General features: G+C 39.7%; 2 protein-coding genes across 4 annotated transcripts; one reads left to right on the top strand and one right to left on the bottom strand.

Annotated features, from left to right (window-relative positions):
- Positions 1-22: 22 nt before the first annotated feature.
- Positions 23-3,142, bottom strand: trim69 (tripartite motif containing 69). The gene is made up of 6 exons (XM_072455413.1): positions 2,497-3,142; positions 2,316-2,411; positions 1,744-1,977; positions 1,179-1,201; positions 989-1,104; positions 23-916 (listed from the first exon to the last, which is right to left on the bottom strand). Exons 1-6 carry the CDS (start codon positions 3,118-3,120, stop codon positions 372-374), a joined length of 1,638 nt encoding a protein of 545 aa, XP_072311514.1. The 5' UTR covers positions 3,121-3,142; the 3' UTR covers positions 23-371.
- Positions 3,143-7,890: 4,748 nt separating this feature from the next.
- On the top strand, positions 7,891-18,147 carry LOC140368400 (calsenilin-like). 3 transcript variants are annotated; one of them, XM_072455410.1, is made up of 9 exons: positions 7,891-7,914; positions 9,758-9,929; positions 15,139-15,263; positions 16,941-17,010; positions 17,096-17,166; positions 17,242-17,349; positions 17,416-17,520; positions 17,616-17,678; positions 17,742-18,147. In XM_072455410.1, the coding sequence occupies exons 1-9, from the start codon at positions 7,909-7,911 to the stop codon at positions 17,787-17,789; spliced, it is 768 nt and encodes a 255-aa protein (XP_072311511.1). In that variant the 5' UTR covers positions 7,891-7,908; the 3' UTR covers positions 17,790-18,147. The 3 variants fall into 3 exon arrangements, with proteins under 3 accessions (XP_072311511.1, XP_072311510.1, XP_072311512.1); XM_072455409.1 differs by having other exon boundaries at positions 14,992-15,263; XM_072455411.1 differs by lacking the exons at positions 7,891-7,914; positions 9,758-9,929 and adding an exon at positions 13,290-14,253.
- The last annotated feature ends 1,326 nt before the right edge of the window (positions 18,148-19,473 follow it).

Here is a 19,473-nt window from a genome sequence, read left to right as displayed (position 1 = left end):
CTCAAGTAGGAGTAAATGTAATTACCGAACCACCAACCTCTGTTAACTGCAACACAAATGACTGTTATTCGAGCTTCATAGAATACAGACTTTTGTCTGTGTTGCACTTCACAAAGGTTTTTCAAACACAATCACAGTAGTATGAATGGTGTAACAGATGTTTGTGCAATTGGATGTCATGGACAAAACTGGCATTTGAAATAAATAAAAACATATTTTCAAATGACCATATCAAAACAACATAGCAATGACAATAAAATGAGCCCACAACCCCAACATACAACTCACTGTACACAGAAGGCAAAATGTGCCATATATTCACTTGTTTTGAGGTTTGTTTTTGTTTCATTTTTTCCTAAATGTACAGCTTGTTATATTTTAGGGAGGAAAACTTTGAGAGGCTCATTTTCATGCACTTTGTCGAGAAAGCCTAAATTAAAGTAAGGATAGAGGGTTTCAGTGAATGTCTCTCTGAAGGTGTACAGGTGTGTCATGCTCTCTGCGTTATAGAACGACACCAGGCCTCTCTTATAGTCCAGGTACACGCCAATGCGGGCCAGAGGCTCCTCCAGCGACAGGACTGTTGGAGGTGAAGTCCCGGCCATGTACTGGACTCCATAGGACAGAGACAGGGTCCAGAAACCATTGGCTGGCAGGGCTTTGATCACTCCTTTCCTTGGCACAGACTCCCGGGCCACGCCCACGGTCCAAACTGTGCTGCTGTACACCTCAATCTCCCAGTAGTGGCGCCCATGGGTGAAGCCCTGGCTGCCCAGCAGAGACAGAGCAGCGTTGAACCGGTCTGGATTGTCTTCCACGGTGTGGTTGAAGGTTTGATAACGAACGCATGTGAGGGACGAGGTCAGACTGAGCCATGGGTTGGCCGTGCTTGAGTTAAATGTGATGGCTGCAGGAACTGCGGACAAAGTATTTCAGATGAATCTAAGCACAATCACAGCAAGAGTGAGCTGATGTAAGTCAGCTGTACCTGGGTAAAGGCTTCCTTTCATGGACTTCCACACTCGGTACTGAAGAGGCCCCGCAAAGCGCCCTTCACACAGACTGGGGGGCGTAAAGCTAGGTTTGTCAAACTTCAGCAGCGGCCTGCCAAGAAAAGCATAGTCCAACAGTGAGAAGGGCAACCACAACAGTCACAATGAAATATGGCCCATGCTCACCTCTGTAGCAGTGCTTTGATGCCCTGGAAAAGCACAGAAAAATGAGAAGGATGATTAGTTTGGTTGATTCTGAAAGTAAAGGCAGCTTTTCCACATTACATCAATGTCTGAGCTCACAGTATCCACCCTGTGAGAGCTCCCTGTGGCCGGGGAAAGTCCCACTGCTTTGGCCAAAGCCTCAAGCCCTTATCCTCTCTGATCAGTGAGTGAGATCACAGCTCTGCTTCCTGCTGGTCTCCAGTCTGAGCCAAGCGCTCTGTTATTATCAAGTCATTTCAAAGGTTGCACAGTGTCAGCACTATTTTACATTTAATATTTGACTGGTCATCATAATATGCAACCTGATATTATAATAACATTTCTGTCTGAAGAATGCGAACAGGAAACTCAAGTCTCACACCCTGCTCTAAAAATGTGTTTATAGATTGTTTTAACGGTGGTTTTTTTATGGGACAAAACCCTTATGGGAACAAATGAGTTTTGAATGGAATACTCGGTGTTTATTCGGCTGATGGATGAGTCATGACTTTTCTTAGCACTTCCAGATGGAGTCTGTGTGACTGACCCGGAGCAGAGTGAAGGGGTCCTGCTCGTTCAGCTTGTCCTCTGTCTCTTGCACAGCCCTCTGCAGACGGGAGATCTCCACACACAACAGGGCTTTGTGTTCGTCCAGTCGGATCAGCTCCCTGCGCTCCTCCGTCTTCAGCTTAACCTGCAGCAGCTTCTCCTCTTGGTACAGGAACTGGTGCAAGTCGCTGAACTGGGCCTCGATGCGCTGCTTTAGGTCGGCTGTGTGCTCCTGATGGTCACATGAGAAATGTATCTACGCTCTACACAGACGGGCCAGGGTTTATCAGTGAAGAAGGTGGAACATTAACCTGCAGCTCACCAGAAATTTCCCCATTGAGGGACAAATACAGGTTATCTTATCTTATGCTTTCAATGAATAAAAACTGGATTTTTAAAAGTACTGAACTTGTTGAACCTGACTTACAATCTAAATGTACTAGAGTAATAGTATATACATTTACACATCCTTTTGCAGTATATACGGTAGCGTTCGTATCCTACATGCTAAGCCTAAAATCAAACATAATTTTATTTCAAAAGTGTCATGAAATGTAAAAATGTTCTCACTTTGAGCTTTCTGACCTCCTCCTCTGCGTCGCGGTCACAATGCAGTGCAATGTTCAGTTCAGCTTTCAGAGAATCCACAGAGCTGTTCAAAGAAGCCTGACAAAAGGACAAAGTGTCATGTTTGAGTTGTCTAGAGTGCTACAGATGTGGTGCTGCACAACAAAGTTAAACAGTGTCTCACCCTGTACTTGAGCTGAGCCTCCTGCACACACACCATTGTGTGAGAGCGGTGGTCCTGGGACAGCCCACACACTAAGCACACCAGCTCCTGGTCCTCCTCACAGTAGAGCTTCAGCTCCTCTCTGTGTCGGCTGCAGCGAGGCACTGGGAGCTGCTCTGGGGCCTTCACCTCTGGAAGCAGGGGTTTGCCGTCCCCCTCCTCCAGCCCATGACAGTAGCTCTCCACAATGTTGGCCACAATGCGGTTGGGTCGGTAGCTTTGCCCAGGGTAGACTTTTCTGCACTGTGGACAAGAGCCAGTACCCCCCTGCCCAGACCCTCGGGGGCCCGTCCAGTAGCCCTCGATGCAGCCCTGGCAGAAGGTGTGGTCACAGGGCAGAGACACAGGCTGTTTGAACAGGTCGAGGCAGATGGAGCAGGTGAGGTCTCTGCTGATCCTGTGAGCAGAGCTCTTGTGACCAGCGAGCGGCGCCTGCCTCAGCTTCTCCATTGCTGTTTGCACCACAAACTCACCCTCTTTGGGCTTCCACAGCTTTTTCTCACTTTTTTTCCCCTGGCTGAGCCTCTCCAGGTTTTGTAGATAAACAGTTTGAATTTTCTTCACGTCTTTCTGATTCTTGCTCATTCCTTCGCTGTAGTTGTCAGCCTGTGTCTAGAATCCAGTGGACGTCTGTGTGCTCTGGGGCAGAGTGAGGCTGTGGCCCCTGGTCTTTTCCTGTTGACTGTGAGCCTGTGGAAGGGGGTGGATCCTCAGATCCTCTCCAGATACCCTTTTCCTCCTCTCTGAAACTTAAAGAAAACGAGGCGGGCCGAGGACTACTATCCTGGGCATGTTTGTTTGGTGAAGTCTGGGCTATAGCTCTCGTGAGATCTGTCCTCTAAACTTTTAATCTGCAGTGGAGTAACCACAGAAAAATGTAAATCCTGCAAATGTGACTTTAAGTGAGTGTTTGTGTGTGTCCCAGACAAAAAGAGCTTAGGGAGGTTTTCCTCTTCCCTTTTCCTTCTATTTAAGGCTACTTCTAAGTGATCATTGTTAATAGAAAGTAAACAACTTAAGAAAACCCTTAGCCAGAGATTGAGTCTGTCCAGGGAAACAGCACACATCCTGTCACTTCCTCTCCACACTGGTCATTATAACAAATATTTCTCTTTTGTCCCTCAGGCAGCTGCTCCCGTTTCACATGAAAGGAATCTCTACTGGAAAATGAGTGACCATAGACATATTTTGCTCAGAGAATGACATCTAAATATCAAATACAGTCATCAGGACCAAATACCATCATGTTGAATCTGAATGTAAACAGTTTTATTCTTGAACTGTCAGCAGCAGAGCAGATAATGAGATGCAGTGGATTGCTTAACTCCTGTGTTAGTGTTTTTCCCATAGACTGTATGGTTGTTCCTGAAAACTCTGCTCTCTGGTGTCTGAATGGAGACTGTGCAGCACTCACATTGTTCTTTAGTAGTTCCAGTAGAATACAGTTCTACTAACAGACAATGTTCACTTTAGTACCAAAAAAAACTTCAAACTTCCGGTGATTCCGTTTTTCTGCTCGGCCTCATTAGCCTTTTTTTCATACGCTCAATCATTCAGTGATGATTTGCAAAATGAATGACGTATGAATGGAGAGGGACAGGGCTGTGTATTAGCTGGAGCTCAGACCTTCATGAGTTCATTGTCACTGACAAAATGCTTCTGAACTCATAGCATAAGATACATATTTATACTGGGAGTCATTTTTGACCACAGCCTCTGATCAAAGAGCAGCTTTTAATAATGCAAACCAGTGGCATTAAATGATAATAAAGTCTCCTGAGCTTTCAAGTAATATTTTTAGTCTTAGCATGTATCATTTAACATTAGAAATAAAGAAATACATTTTCTTCTTTTGGAAAGGTTTTAAGCAGCAGCCAATGTAATTAACCTGTAATCTTCTGATGTATGATAAACTCTGCAGCAGCTTCACAGTGTTCTGGCTCCAATTAACTCATGAGAGATTAGGAGTTAATTAAAATGTTACAGCTCTGGGATCCAGGACACTGTGGAAAACATTTGAGCAAGGGCCACCGAAGAGAGACTAAGCCCAGTTTTAAGTCGACTCTGAGTCACCTTACAGTGGCTTGCAATAGTGTTCTTACCCCTGGAACTTTTCCACATTTTGCTCCGTCACAACCACAAATTAAATAAATTGCATTGGCATTTTTGTTGAGCCAGCAAGAGCCACAAAAAGGGGCACACTAATGTGAAGTGAAAGGAAGGAGGTACATGATTTGCAGATTTATGAAAAGCTGCAAAGTATTCGGACCCCCAAGTCAATACTTGGAATACTTGTGGAACTCTTTCTTTTGGTGTTTGTCTCCACCAGCTTTGTTCACCTACAGTCTGACCTACACTGCAAAGCAGTGGTCCATGAGATGTTCAAAGCTTAGGAAATATTTGTATATCCAGACCCTTCTTTAAACATCTCCAGAACTTTATTCGTGACCTGTCTGGTGTGTTCCTTGGACTTCATGAAGCTGTTTGTGTTCTCTTAACAAACTCCTTCACCGAACAGCTGCGTTTATAGAGATTAGATTACACACTATTGACTCAATAGGTCAACATTCTATCTTTCAGCAATCATCAGGCAACTTCTGACAGCAAATGGATGCACTTAGAGAAAAGGGGCTGAATACTTTTGCACGCTGCACTTTTCAGGTTTTTTTAATTCATTTTTATTATTATCTGTAAATATTGTACAGTTTTTGTTTCACTTCACAACTGTGACCCACTTTGTGTTGCTCTTTCATTAAAAAAATGCCAATACACTTTATTCTAGTTTGTTGTGTGGAAATGTGGCAAAGTCCAAGGGGAACGAATACTTTGAAGATATAAGACAATATAGTGGCAATAGATAATAATACATCACATAACACATAACTATATGACGATGGATGAGTCAGTGCGTCACTGAGAGAGCAGCCATGCGTGTGAGTGTTAGAGGCAAACACAAAAAGATGCAACATTTATGAGAAAAGGGAGCAAATGTCTCACATGCGCAGTCTGATAAAACATCCTCAGTGTTTTTGGCCAGAGCGTGAACAGAGAAACTGGATTCTCGCTGCAAACTGCCAGAATAAAAATAACCTTTTTGTGCAAACGTGAGACCAACGGGACATGAGCCACAAGGACACAAACTGAACAGATTGGATTTCGTCAAAGTCGATGATGCTAAAATGCCTACAAAACAATCAAAGGGAACAAAAGGGTTTGGGAAATTGAAATTGCGAGAGGCAAAGTTTCTCCCCCAAATTGTCTCCATGGCGATGTTATTACTTTGCTTGGAATGTGTCACACTATGGTATCAAAGTTACCTTCACCAGCCGTCACCAGCCAAGTTACAGGTCAGATTTGTGAAAAGGTCACAGTAAGAATGCATGTTTTTCACTGTATTTTTCGCACTAAAACCAGGACCAAATCGGAACAAAATCTGGTCTAAAGCCGGATCAAACAAGGACTCAACATCTGGACTAAACAAGAATTAAACCGGCTCGAAACCAGGACTAAAAAAAGAGAAAATGTATGCTTTCTTAAGTTCAATACGCCATAAACCTCATGAACTACCCATGAAAACAAGCAGGCGACATACTATACCCTCACCAGAAAAGTTACACACTGCACCTTTAAGCCGTCAATGCAAGGCCCTTTAAACGACTCACAAATCCATGGCAGCACAAGCCGTTCCAGCAACAATGTCACAATGTTGAGGCAAAACAGCAATGAGGACATAATGACAGAGAATGAGAAGTGCAATTTGATGTCACAAATTCCCCCCAACACTCACCATGCAGACATAGGCTTCAGAAAGAGGAACAAATAAGAACAATATAAAGTAAATATGAGTTGTAAATGGGGAAAAAAACATCAAAGTGTTGCATATAACAGGAAGTAAAGTAAAGTAAAGTAAGTAAAAGATAAGATCTCTGGGCTGTATTTGTCTTCTGGTTCACTGGGATGCAGGTGAGTAAAACACGAAATCCAAAGTGATAGATGCTACGCTAAACAACTTCTATTGAGGATATACATCATAAAGTTTAAATTGGAGTGGACAATATGCTACAAAAAATAAAATTACAATTTTACTTGGACCCGGATCATTTTGATTTGACCACGACTCACATAAACTCTGACTGGTTAACGTGTCACTCACTTAGAAGAGGTTGACCAATAGGAAGAGTGGGAGGGGAAAAGTGTCGGAGTTCGATGGTGCATTAAACAGAGAAGCACTGAATCACGACAGGACAATATCACCAAAATAGCAGCTGGTCACAGGATCGCCATTTGTTCACTATAAAACCCGGTAAACGACCAAGTGAACGTTCAAAAATCAGCCGAGAGCTTGTGAATAGGAGCCAAAGCGACACGGGCCCTTTAAACCGTTCAGAGTACATCATCATCATCATCATCATCATCATCATCATCATCTTGCTCCGTCTCTCTCTCTCTCTCTCTCTGACTTTACAGCACTTCAGTGGAGTCTGTTTAATTCAGAAGCAAAGTCAGGACATATTTTGAGGGTTATAGGTTCAGGTCTCTACAGCAACAGTGAAGCCGTTTCAGATCAATATTGTGGTTTACATTGAACAAAATGTAAAATCATGATCTACCAAAGGAATAGTTTAATCTTGAATATCCAAAAAAACATAGCCTATGTCTCCTTGAAATAGCCTATTACTGCACCTGTTTGAATGTCTGTAATACATTGTTATTTTAGGCTATTTGAGAATGTAATTGTCTTTCATCGTTTCATTTGTGTGTGTTTTATGTGCTCACCTTTCTATTGATGAATTGTTGGTTCCTTTATGCACTTGCCTGTTGTCATAAGAAATATTTTTTGGACTGAAATGGCAAAATGAATCAAAGAGGTGAGAAGCCAATAGAATACTGTATCTCAGTATCTCTCTCTTTCTCTCTCTCTCTCTCTCCCACGTAAATTTGTGACTTGTTGAAGAGCAGCGGCTTCAGAGCAGCTCCTTCACTTCTGCTGCTGGACGCTCAGGTTTGTCTCTGAGGTTTGTCTCTGTGGTTTGTCTCTGTGGTTTGTCTCTGTGGTTTGTCTCTGTGGTTTGTCTCTGTGGTTTGTCTCTGTGGTTTGTCTCTGTGGTTTGTCTCTGTGGTTTGTATCTGTGGTTTGTCTCTGTGGTTTGTCTCTGTGGTTTGTCTCTGTGGTTTATCTCTGTGGTTTGTCTCTGTGGTTTGTCTCTGTGGTTTGTATCTGTGGTTTGTCTCTGTGGTTTGTCTCTGTGGTTTGTCTCTGTGGTTTATCTCTGTGGTTTGTCTCTGTGGTTTGTCTCTGTGATCACAGTCTCTTCTATGGCTCAGACTCAAAACGCGGGACGAGGAGGAAACGCGCCCACTCAAACAATCGAAATGCAGGTAAGAAATAAAACACTTTATACAAAACATATGCTTTTTTATTATTATTTCTATTTCATTGCCATGACTGGTGCATTTACCAATGGCACGGCGTTTGAGCATTTGCACTGCAGCTGCGATGAAGAGCACATTGTGTGTGAAATAGTATTTATTTTCTGCTCTCTCACTGATGACTTGGCTTGTTATTTATTTTTTTAGTTTTTCTGTATCAAATGTACAACTTCAAGTTGGGGTAATTCATAATATTATATAGTATTATTATTATTATTATTACTATATTATGTCATTTTTAACATAAATTGTTGTCATTCAATCAGGTTTAATTAAAGGCAATGCAGGACTACAAGCAATAGCCAAGTGCAAGAATGTGTAATATAGCGATTATACCACAAGGTCCTCACTAAATTGGATCATTTTTGAACCCATAATAGGCAGCTATAGCCTCTGGTGCAGCATAATGGTGAGGACTGGATGGTTGTGGTTAGAGTCAGAGGATGTTCACGTGAGCTGCAGGAGTCGACCTGCAGTGAACAGACTCTCACAGTTGATCACACACGACTCCACGTGGCTCTTCTCTTTTAATAATGTAAGAGTTCTGATGTGGGACCCCAAGTCACCTTCTGCTTGTGTCTGAGAGACCACCGAGTGCATGATCAAAGACACATTCAACATTATTAAAGTATCCACTCTTACATGGAGCCTTCTGACATCATACTAATTACATGTGTAATTAAGCTTCACACAGGCCATATACTTATACTGTATATTCACTCTCAGCAGACTGATCTTTTATTGATACAAAGTCTTAAAGCGAGTGAATTATTGAGAGATCCTCCTGGCACTGTGAGTTTCATATTCAAACAGGCGACTTAAGGGACAGGAGCACTTCGGCAGAAAAACCATCACATCAAAGAATAAAGGTCAATGTATTTATAAAACAGAACACGCAACAAGGATGAGGTGACATGGCATGACGTTTTGAGAATAAACTGATCAATAAAGAAAATATATTTTCCCAAAGAAAAGGGTTTTTCAAAGTGCATCTAGAGAAATTAAAGTGCTGTATGTAATTTCACAGGCACTAGGCCTATATAAAGCGTAACTCTATATCTGAATATCCATATGAATATTGAAGGGGAAACTGTGCATGTGTGAGATTCATAACGTGAGGCCAAATTTAACTTCAGACAATAGATCCATATCAGTTTCCTGCGGGAGCTCATCATAGTCTTATTTTCATTTCATCCTGGAAACTGAGCTTAGATTTCTTACTGTATAATATGACTTTATGGCTTACACATGGTATTGCCTTTAACTGCACAGATCAATAGCTTATTGTAAAAGTATATGTGTTAGTTGCGTTCAGAAATATTAAATACATTTCACGACACTTTTAGTAAAGGTGATCCACAGTAAATATTTTTTCTGCAGTCAAACATTTTAAAACCTTCTACAAACTGCAGGTTAAAAGCAGGTTAAAATCTGTCTTTATAGTGAATGAGGCTAGAATTATAATGTGCAGCACAGTCACAACATCATCATTTATGCTGTCTTAATCTAAAATGATTAAATAATGATTGAGTCAAATCAAACTACTTAAAAGTCAGAGCTACCAATGTAAGAACCGTGATTAATAACCAAAGTTTTCGTCATTAGTAAAGATGACCTATTATTGTTCTGATATTTATCCTGATCCTAATGTGAAAAGTACTGTGTTTTATTCCATTCACACAATGGCTCAAACAACAAATCTTCAAAAAATACACACGTCTCCAACAGGCTCTGCATAGAATTCTGTAATCTGCATAGTTTTCTGTAAATTTGATGTTGTTTTGTGTGGTAGGCTAACGAGAAGGTGGTGGATGGTCTTATGCCTGATGCCAATGGCAAAGACCTGAGTCCAGCTGCACAGACAGAAGGCTCCAAGTGGCAGAAACCTCGCATCACTCGCAAGTCTCTGATGAAATGTTGTCTCGTGAAGTGGATTATCGACAGCACCACTCAGCAGGGGCCAGGTACTCCCAGTTTCAAAGTATTTGTACAGAACGGTGTGTATATGAGTGGAGCAAATTGTTAGTGACAGAGTGTGCAGCTGGAGCCGGAGCAGAGTGTCAGAGGGAGACAGTTCAGGCTGCTGGAATCCAGAATACATGAATTTTACATCATCTGCTCTGCCCCACCTTCTGTATGGGTCGACATTTAAAATTCAGTGTTCACTCACTTCTTTTGCTTCAGCCATTTACAGAGCGGACGTTTTCTTCATCGAATGTCTGTTCATTTCAGCAAAAACTGTTTCATCATTTGCTTTGTAAACAGTTATGTTCCATCACTTTGACGTTCTCATTAGAAACATGTTAACTGTGCATTTTCTATGGAACTGTACATTCTATGTTCTGTGCTGTATGTTGTACACACCATGTGCCCCACATGGCCCTTTTCTCTAAATGATTGACTGTGTCTTCAATGCAGTGACTGTCACACACTGCAGACTCTCTTTGCACCTCTGAAAATCTCTATTATCAAAACAATATTTTACTTTAAAACATGCGGATACACAGAGTGACACAACTCAAAAACTCTGAAAGTGTGGCCCAATTTCTGAGGAAAGGGTGTATTCAGGGGAGATCTGCCATGCACAAGTCAAAATTATGTTTTTGTGTTGTACTGTGTCTCCCTCTAGTGGTTATAGTCGTTATAGCAGTTTTCTCGTGTTACTCAGATGTCACAGGTTCAGACCGCGCACTCAACAAAACTTCAGTAACATCTGTCCAACCTGGGCTTGATTTGGTCATTGAGTTTATTTTGAAATAATAATAATACATTATTTGTACCAAAAGTGTAGTGCGCATGTGCATATTTTTAAAAGCCCTGGTATATTTAACAGAGGAACACGGATAGAGCATCACTTAGGGTGCACTAAACACTATAACACTATGACTGATGCATTACTTTTTATGACTGTCAGTTGCCTCACTAGCTCATGCATCTTACATGTTCCTGTAATGGTTGAGTGTGTTTCTGTCAGCTATGAAAGAGCCACATAACACTATTTAGAAAGCCATTTAAATGCAAATGACTAGGCAGTGTCCATTAAACTTGAAACCAGAAATATTCACACAATATCTTATCTTAGTATTTAAATGATAAAAAACATCACGATTTAACGATTATTCACAATCATCTCTGAGACTGTGTGAAATCCTGTCTCACATTTCTATTTCTTGTTTGTGACCAGCTATATGAAATCTGATTGACAAAATTAAATAATTGTGACAAAAAAGCCAGAGAAGGATGTTTTTTAACTATAAATTGAACTAAAGCCACTTAATTTTGCTTCTAAAATAGTCACAATTATATTTTTTTAGTTCTTACAATTATATTGTGACCTAAAAATCCCTAGTAAAGACATATGTGCTTTTTCCAATCACAGAAAATGTGCAAAATTATGTTTTTGGTGGAAAAAAAAAAGATATATATATAGGAATTAATTAATGTTATTCCTCTCCTAAGTAAAGTAAGTAAAGTAATTTAAGTGAAGTAAATTCATGTTTCATTATTTGGTGAGTAGTTAAACAAACTAATAGATGAAAATATGGTTTGATTGAATAGATAAAAGGAGATTTACAGTTTGGCTGTGCTTTCTGCCTGTGGACTTTAAAACTGAATCATATGATATCAGCAAGAGCTCTTCTGTCCAACTGCCCTTCACAATGGGAAGTTTACCATTTCCAGTAATTAAATACATTCAAAAAGAAATACATCTACCATTATTTATTGGAGGATCAAGTTAGAAAACGTGACAAAACCTAAACATTTGCTGTTGTTTTGGAATGATCTTTACGCTGACGTTTGACTAAAGAAAAGACAGATCAATTACCTGTGTCTGCGATCACCCAAATGCAGTTTTGTGGTGTGTTGTTTGTACTGACATTTTACTTCCCCTGCGATTGATCTGCCCTGCACTCTCAAATCTTCTGCTCTGTCCATTATGTTGTGCTGCCTCATCAGTTGTGGAAGTCGTCGTGCACACACTCAAACACAAAGACACATGACCCAGATACACCAGCCGCTCCGACGGGCCGAAGCAGAACACATGCCCAGTTTAAATGCTCTGTCATCAGCAGAAATCAGCCTGAATGGAGTCAAAATGAAGTGTAATGTTCAAACTTTTCAGTGTTTGAGTGACCACAGATGGAAACGCTAATGGGTTTAAGACTTTCTAACAAAACAATTACATATAAGTTTGAATTTCCAGGATAAACAGGTCAGTTACAGTTTGCTTTTCCATCACAAAAGATGGAAAATTGTGAGAACAAAAGGTATAATTGTGGTAAAGTATGTAGTGTATTTGTAAGTCAAATTGTGGGGGCAACATTTATGTGGGTATTTGTTCAATAAGAACCAGGTCCAGGATTTTGCCCATTGTATATCAAAATCTCCTATTAAACAAATAATGCAGTGCAATCTAACATTAAATGTGTTAAACTCGCATGTGTCTGAGCGCTTTTCATTGGCCAAAACCACCATGATTTTTCCTCCATTCAGGAATTTAGAATATTTTTATTGGCAAACGTTTTTAGTTTTTTTTTTAAACCTGGTCATTCCCTGACATGGGTAATTAAAGTTTGATTCCCCAAGATCTTTTGTGGGATAAGAAAACCTTTAATGTCCCAAATTAATTCTAGTATATAGAATCAAACCAGCATGAGACTGAAAAAGAATGTTGTTTTTATTGCCACGAATAAACAACTTTATGTTCAAAGTGCACACAACAGTTTTTAGATGAAGAGTACAGGAGTGAAGACACTGCAGGTGAACAGGAAAACCTCTTCATATTTATCCATTTCCTGTAGTTTACTCACTTAAATGTCAGAAAAAGGCATTACTATTCATATAATGCTCACATATAGAAATAAGGGATTTTACGTGTACAAATTGCCAAAATTACACATATTTGAGACATTCAAATCTGAAAAATTGACTAAGGCAGGTTCAAATTAAATATTGTTGACATATTAGTTACAAAAACATTTGGGGACATTGTGGGTATTTCAGATTTCGTACATAGTTTTTGTATAAAGTAGGTCGGTTGACTGAATGAAAATTGGCCAAACAATTCTTATTTTGCCTAATTTTTACTTAAAATGTAAACAAATCAGGCTTTGAATTGAATATCAGCAAATCCTTTGGTAGGTTATGTTTAAATCATGTTAAGTCCAAGATTGTAAAGTTTGTTGTCTGTAGGTGCAACTTTAACTGGTGATCTTTATGAATCTATGGGAGAAAAAAAATACATTTTAAGAGAACGGCCTTTGAAGATACAATGTCCCATGTAAATCTGTGGATGCAAGTGGATTCAATTAAATAATAATACATCTCTAGGAGCTTATCGGACACTTTTGTTGTTTCGACATGAAAGCCTATATGCTGATGGAGCAAACTGACTAAAACATTGGGGAAAAAAAAGTGTCTCACCGTAAATATAATCATCGCTATGTTTTAGTGAAATGTGTCATCTGCACTTTAGACAAGCTTCTCTGACTTGTAAGACAGAACTGTGCCATTGAACCTGTTCTAAAGAGCAAAGCCATCTGACTTGTGTCCAGGAGACGGGGGCAGCGCCGCTCAGGGCAGGGCCAGCTCCTTCACCCTAAGTGCTGCTCACATCCCCACCATCCGCTTATGTGGATCAATGCTTGGTTTTACAGCTTTGCATCCTTGAAACGACTGAGGGAATAAAGACAAGCACAGACTGTTAGTAAAGAAATGCCTTCAGTAACGCGCTCTCGTCCCACTAACCTCAGACACACACACACATCCCAACACGGGACACGGTGGACAGTCTGAGCTGTGGGAGGAGCGCTCGGCTCTGTTGTTGTGGGAGAGAGATCCAAAATTGAACAGGTTATGTCTTTTGCAGAAGAAGTGGATACAACACACATTTTTGGCTCATTTTTGAACGGATAGTAAGACACTTGGTCTCCCACCTGCCTTAAAGCGGATGCACTGCGGCCGTCCTCTTTTAGCAGAACCCTGATTGAAGTCGGTGGTTTTCATCTAAGTGATACGAAGTGCTGATGCCTGCGTGTACAACAAGCGCTTGAAAAGGAGACGTCAATAGCCCAGAGATGACTGGCCACAGCTGACATTAGTTGACAAGAGTTGGCTTCTCTGATAAAGCACTTAAGTTTTGTTATTGTGGCGATTCGGGACGAGACGTTGTATATAAATGAAAGGCAAAAATGGATGGCATGGAAGTGATAGCCATCGCTGTCGTGATCGGACTATTTATTGTCGTGCTGAAACAGTTTGGGATATGGGAGCCTTTGTCGTTAGAAGGTAAGACACAGACCGTGTGCGTGATCGATACTTGTGTGTCAGCTGCATGTCATATCCTTTATTTAACCGTTGCTCTTGTTGCCTTTTATCCACGTAACCCTCCTGACCTTTCTGATGTTGAGAAGATGGTGAGCACCTTTTGTATTTCTGAAGGTCCTTTTTTGTCCCTGTAGATTCTGCTGTCATTCGTTTACCAATGACAGAAACAGAGAGCGGCACCGGGTCTACAAACAAATCACACTCAGCAAAGACACACAAACATTGCTGACACATGTCAATCACAGCTGCCACAGTCATCGCTTTACCAATGTGTCTCTGTATTAAGGTTATTATTTGTTTTTCTCATTACTGTGTGACAACAAATACATTTGTAAAGCATACGCTGTTCAACGCTCTGGTGAAAAACGCAGCTAAAGCAAACACTCGAGACTTATTTGACTCCGTACATAAACTAGAGCTGGGCGATATGAACAAAAAAATATTTCATTGATTGATCACGTTTTTTAAATTTAAAATGGCTTTCAACATTACTTCTCTAAACATAAACAAGACAGACTTTTAATTATTTCCATTGAACACCAAAAGAATGTCCAAAGTAGGGACTCTTTTACTTCTTTTTAAAATTCTTTTTCGATTAATTAATTGCACAGCCCTAACGTGAACTTTCCTTGTTTCTCCGCCCAACTTCTCACGTCTCCTCTCTGCACACCTTTCTCCTCTTATTATTTTCTCCTTTAGATGGTGAGCATTTTCAGTTGATGATGCTCAGATTTTCCTCCCACACCATGTTCTGTTTTTGGTTCCGCTCTTATTGCTTCCTATCCTCTCCCGTTCCTCCTCTTCCCCTGCTCGTTCCTTCTGTTTGTTTGTTTGTTTGTTTGACAGACAGCAGCGACTGTGACCTGGAGCTGTCCATGGTGCGTCACCAGCCCGAGGGCCTGGACCAGCTCCAGGCTCAGACACAGTTCACCAGGAAAGAGCTGCAGTCGCTCTACAGAGGATTCAAGAACGTGAGTGTGGCACCTCAGGCTTATTTTAGTTTACAGGCTCTAAAATTAGTCCAATACCAAATCATTCATTATTTATTTTTCTTAGAGACATTAAGATTTTATTGTGAATGTTAAACTTTGAATATCAAGTATTGTAAAGTATTATTATAGTAAAAAATTCAACGAAAGGTGACGTTGTAAACATTTTAACAAGAATATATGGTGATATTTCTGCTCTTTTGTGATTTGACAGACATTTCACTTTTGTTTGATAATTTAATTATAAGATAAATAATATTTAAAAATAATTTAAATAATTAAATATTTTTTTTACTAATTTGTTTAAAAACTATGTTTCAACACATTTCTGATTATATTACGTGACTATCGTTATTGGGATACACCAAAATAACTTTACTTTTGTCAGGATTGCCCACCTCTAGGACATGTTATATAACAAGGACAATAAAACTAGTGTGGCTCATATTTTGCATATAGTTGATGCTTTGATTATGCACAAGACCAGAGATCAAGGACTGGTCCAAACAACTAAATTGTGCTCAAGTTTTTGCATTTTGCATTATTTTGATTATGTGATATTAGATATTTGACAACATGCTTATTTTGTTTGGTTTTCTCTGACTGACGGCAGCGTGGGGATGATGTGTTCTAACTTTAGAAGGGTTTAATGCACACTGACATTCAGGGGCTGTAATGTGCCATTAAATGAAGCAGTGGGCCATTAAAGAGCAGAGCAACAGGGCCACAAGTAAACAAAGCATGATTTTACAAGACATGGAAACAACAGCAGGCATTGATATTTGTTTAATGGACTTCAGGGGATGTAAAGGATGTGTGACAAAGTGCTGAAACCACAGAAGCTTCAATATGTTCTACTGGACCTTTTCCCAAAAACAGCTGCATGAGCAGAAGTTACATTGACTGGTTGAGTGAGCGTGTCCAGTCATCTCCTCCTACTTTCTACTGTCTGGAATCCCTTCCTTGTTTACTTTGTATTGTTTTCCACAAATCTAAAAGAGGTTTTTTTTTGTACAGAGCATCATTCAAAGTGTTAATAACTGCACAAAACTAGGGACACTTTCCCTTTTGCTCTTAACGCATCGCCAGAGGCACCAGCCAAGTTTCTATGTGCAGAACAGAACAATATAAACTATTGAGCTCGGGATGAAACGTTACCATGGAAATCCACCAAGTGTATGAAATGTGCAAAACGCCCAGTAAAAAGCATTGTAAAACAAAAAAAAGAGCCGTGGAACAACCGGATAAACTGCTGGATCTCTACTGAGAAATACACTATAATCTGGTTTATTAACATGCATTGTTTCCCCTTATCTTTAAATAAATAAATAATAATAATACATGTTTAGTATTTAGCATATTCAGTGCCTTTTGGCATTTATACCTCCAGTAAAACAAACAGTGTCTTTGTAGGGAGTGAATTCAGACGCAGAGGCCTATTTATAAAAGCCTTGATCTGCAATAGAAATAGCATTGTCTGTTTGCAAAATTATGAAAGTCAAGTGTGTCATTAAGACCACATGAACAATAAGAGAACACACTGTCACTATTATTCAAATAACGTTTATTTTGGAGGGGCTGTACAGAGGTGGGTTACAGGTCAGTCACATTTACTTGAGTAAGGTGCAGTTCCATGACACATCTTTGTCTTTTCAACAGGAGTGCCCCAGTGGCTTAGTAGATGAAGAAACATTCAAGAGTATTTACTCACAGTTCTTCCCTCAGGGAGGTACTGTTGCAATTGTACATTCATTTACTTCCCATAAAATATCTATTCTTACCCCTTTTTCACACCATGTTTGCATTTTTTTCAGATGCCACCACTTATGCTCACTTTTTGTTCAACGCATTCGATATGGACCGCAGTGGCTCCATCCGGTTCGAGGTATGTTGTGTTAATCCTGCTTTTGCTCTGTTTTCTGCCTGGTTTTTAAGTGTAAATAAGAGCGTTTGTGAGCAGGACTTTGTGCTGGGCCTGTCAGTGTTACTCAGAGGTTCTGTGACAGAGAAGCTCCGATGGGCTTTCAACTTGTACGACATCAACAAAGACGGTTGCGTGACTAAAGAGGTTTGAAGAGCAATCTTGTGTGATAATGTGTAGATATAATGTTAAGATCTGTGACTTTTCTCTCAGGAAATGTTGGCAATAATGACCTCCATCTATGACATGATGGGACGGTATACTCTGCCCAGTGTGAGAGACGACTCCCCGTTTGAACATGTGGAGAAGTTCTTCCAGGTGTGTTTGGGCTCAAACACTTTGACTGGAAAGAACTGTGTAAAATCTATGTGACTTTTCAATTCCTCTGTGACTCCTATCGCTGTATTTGACAGAAAATGGATCGTAACAGAGATGGAGTGGTGACAGTTGAAGAGTTTATCGAAACATGTCAGAAGGTAACTGACAGATAACACAACTTTATTTTGAACAATGGCAGTAAAAACTTCTCTCTATTCCAGGATGAGAATATAATGGCTTCCATGCAACTTTTCGAGAATGTTATCTAATCAAACCTCGAATCACTGTTGTGCTTCCAGTCGCTACTTCCTGTGTCAAATGAATGAATGACACCAGGATCTTCCATTTTTTTATACTGATTGCAATAGACCTACATTTTTGTGGAAACAAATGTCAAATTCACTGGATCATATTTGTCTGGAATATAAATGCATGTTTTTTATGTTTATCTGTTGTTTTTCACAAAATATTTATTTTTTTCTTTTGTATCTGTATCTGTGGCATGGATTCATATTTACATTCATCTTTTAGATGGAAAAACCTCTTATTCATACCATATATTTTGTTGGGTCAATTAATTGTTGTCTTTATTTAGTTGGACTAACTGAAATAAACAATCTAATTTAACTTTGAGATCATGTTTTTAAATTATTTATTCATTGAGAATATAAATGTTTACGCTGTTGAAAAGACCTAAACATTCACCTTCAAACATTGTATATTCCCTTGATTATTGGAATAAAGGTTTTTAAATGACTTTTCCCCATGTGCCATGTTTGTTATTATTATTATGCCGAGAACTAGTGTGTGCGACTCTGTGAGTGTACATTATGTGTCAGCACAAATCCCTGCACTGTATTCATGCAGAGGGAGGGGCAGCGGGTTTCCATGGAGATGAGTCCTAAAAGCGACGTGAAGTTTCAGAGCCGACATAAATGCAGCTCTGTCAGACAGAAAGGTAGGATTATCTTTCATTATTACATGTTAACATTTTAGTGGCATTTTATTTTATCGTTATTTTATTTTGCGCTCTTGTGTACAAACAATGTATGTTTGTATCGGCTTTAACCTTCTTTTATACTTTGTTTTGAATGTGCTCTATAACTTGAATTGAATAACATCTTACTCACAATCCCAGTGAGTAATTACAGTACAGTAATAATTATCTGCCATAATCAGAGCGGGAAATTCTTCACTTTGTAATAATAAATAAAAAGTAAATATATTTGTGTTAAGTCAAATTTACTCTGAAGAAGTCTCTGCTCGACTAAATGTCTATTGTGAACAGCAAAATTATCTTGGTTATTACTCAATCAAACGCTATCCATGAGTTTCAGAATGATGAGAAATTGGGACTGATGTCAGAGCAATTAAGAATTTAAAGAGAAAATCTTGTGAATGGAAAAAAGTCCCCAAAATGTAATGCTGAAGCTGTCAAAAGTGCGTCTGAAAACAATCGCCTGTCTTTGGTTAAATGTACGGCTTATTACAGAGATTGTAGCTGTGTTTGTTTTTCGTACAAACGTGTGAGTTTGTATGAAAGGGAGACTCGCCACATTATGTTGAGCTCATCCACTGTGGACCAGGAGACTGTTCCAGAGTTCTGTTGTGCTCTGATCACAGGACAGTGAGTGAGAGACAAACAAACAAACAAACACTCGTCTAAAGCGTCTTCTGTCAGGTACATCGCCCGCAACTGGGACAAGACAGTCACATTTACTCTACTTTTGTCGACAATGCACTTTTCAGGATAGTTTTCTGACACATACTCCTTTCTACTTGGGATTATTTGTTGGGTGTTCGTAGTAGTATAGGAACGTTTGTTTGTGTAATGCACGTGAAACATGTTAAAATGAAAAAGGACGTGAAAATTGCATGCAAATGAAATGGCAATATTTTGTAGTTGGAAATTGGGTAAATTATTAAAGTTGGAGTTAGTGAGTTGTTTTTTTA

This window comes from Eucyclogobius newberryi, unplaced genomic scaffold, assembly GCF_026437365.1.
Source record: "Eucyclogobius newberryi isolate DKJ021-1_F unplaced genomic scaffold, fEucNew1.0.hap1 SCAF_2, whole genome shotgun sequence".
Taxonomy (NCBI): Eukaryota; Metazoa; Chordata; class Actinopteri; order Gobiiformes; family Gobiidae; genus Eucyclogobius; species Eucyclogobius newberryi.
This window is presented reverse-complemented; position numbering and strand designations above follow the sequence as displayed.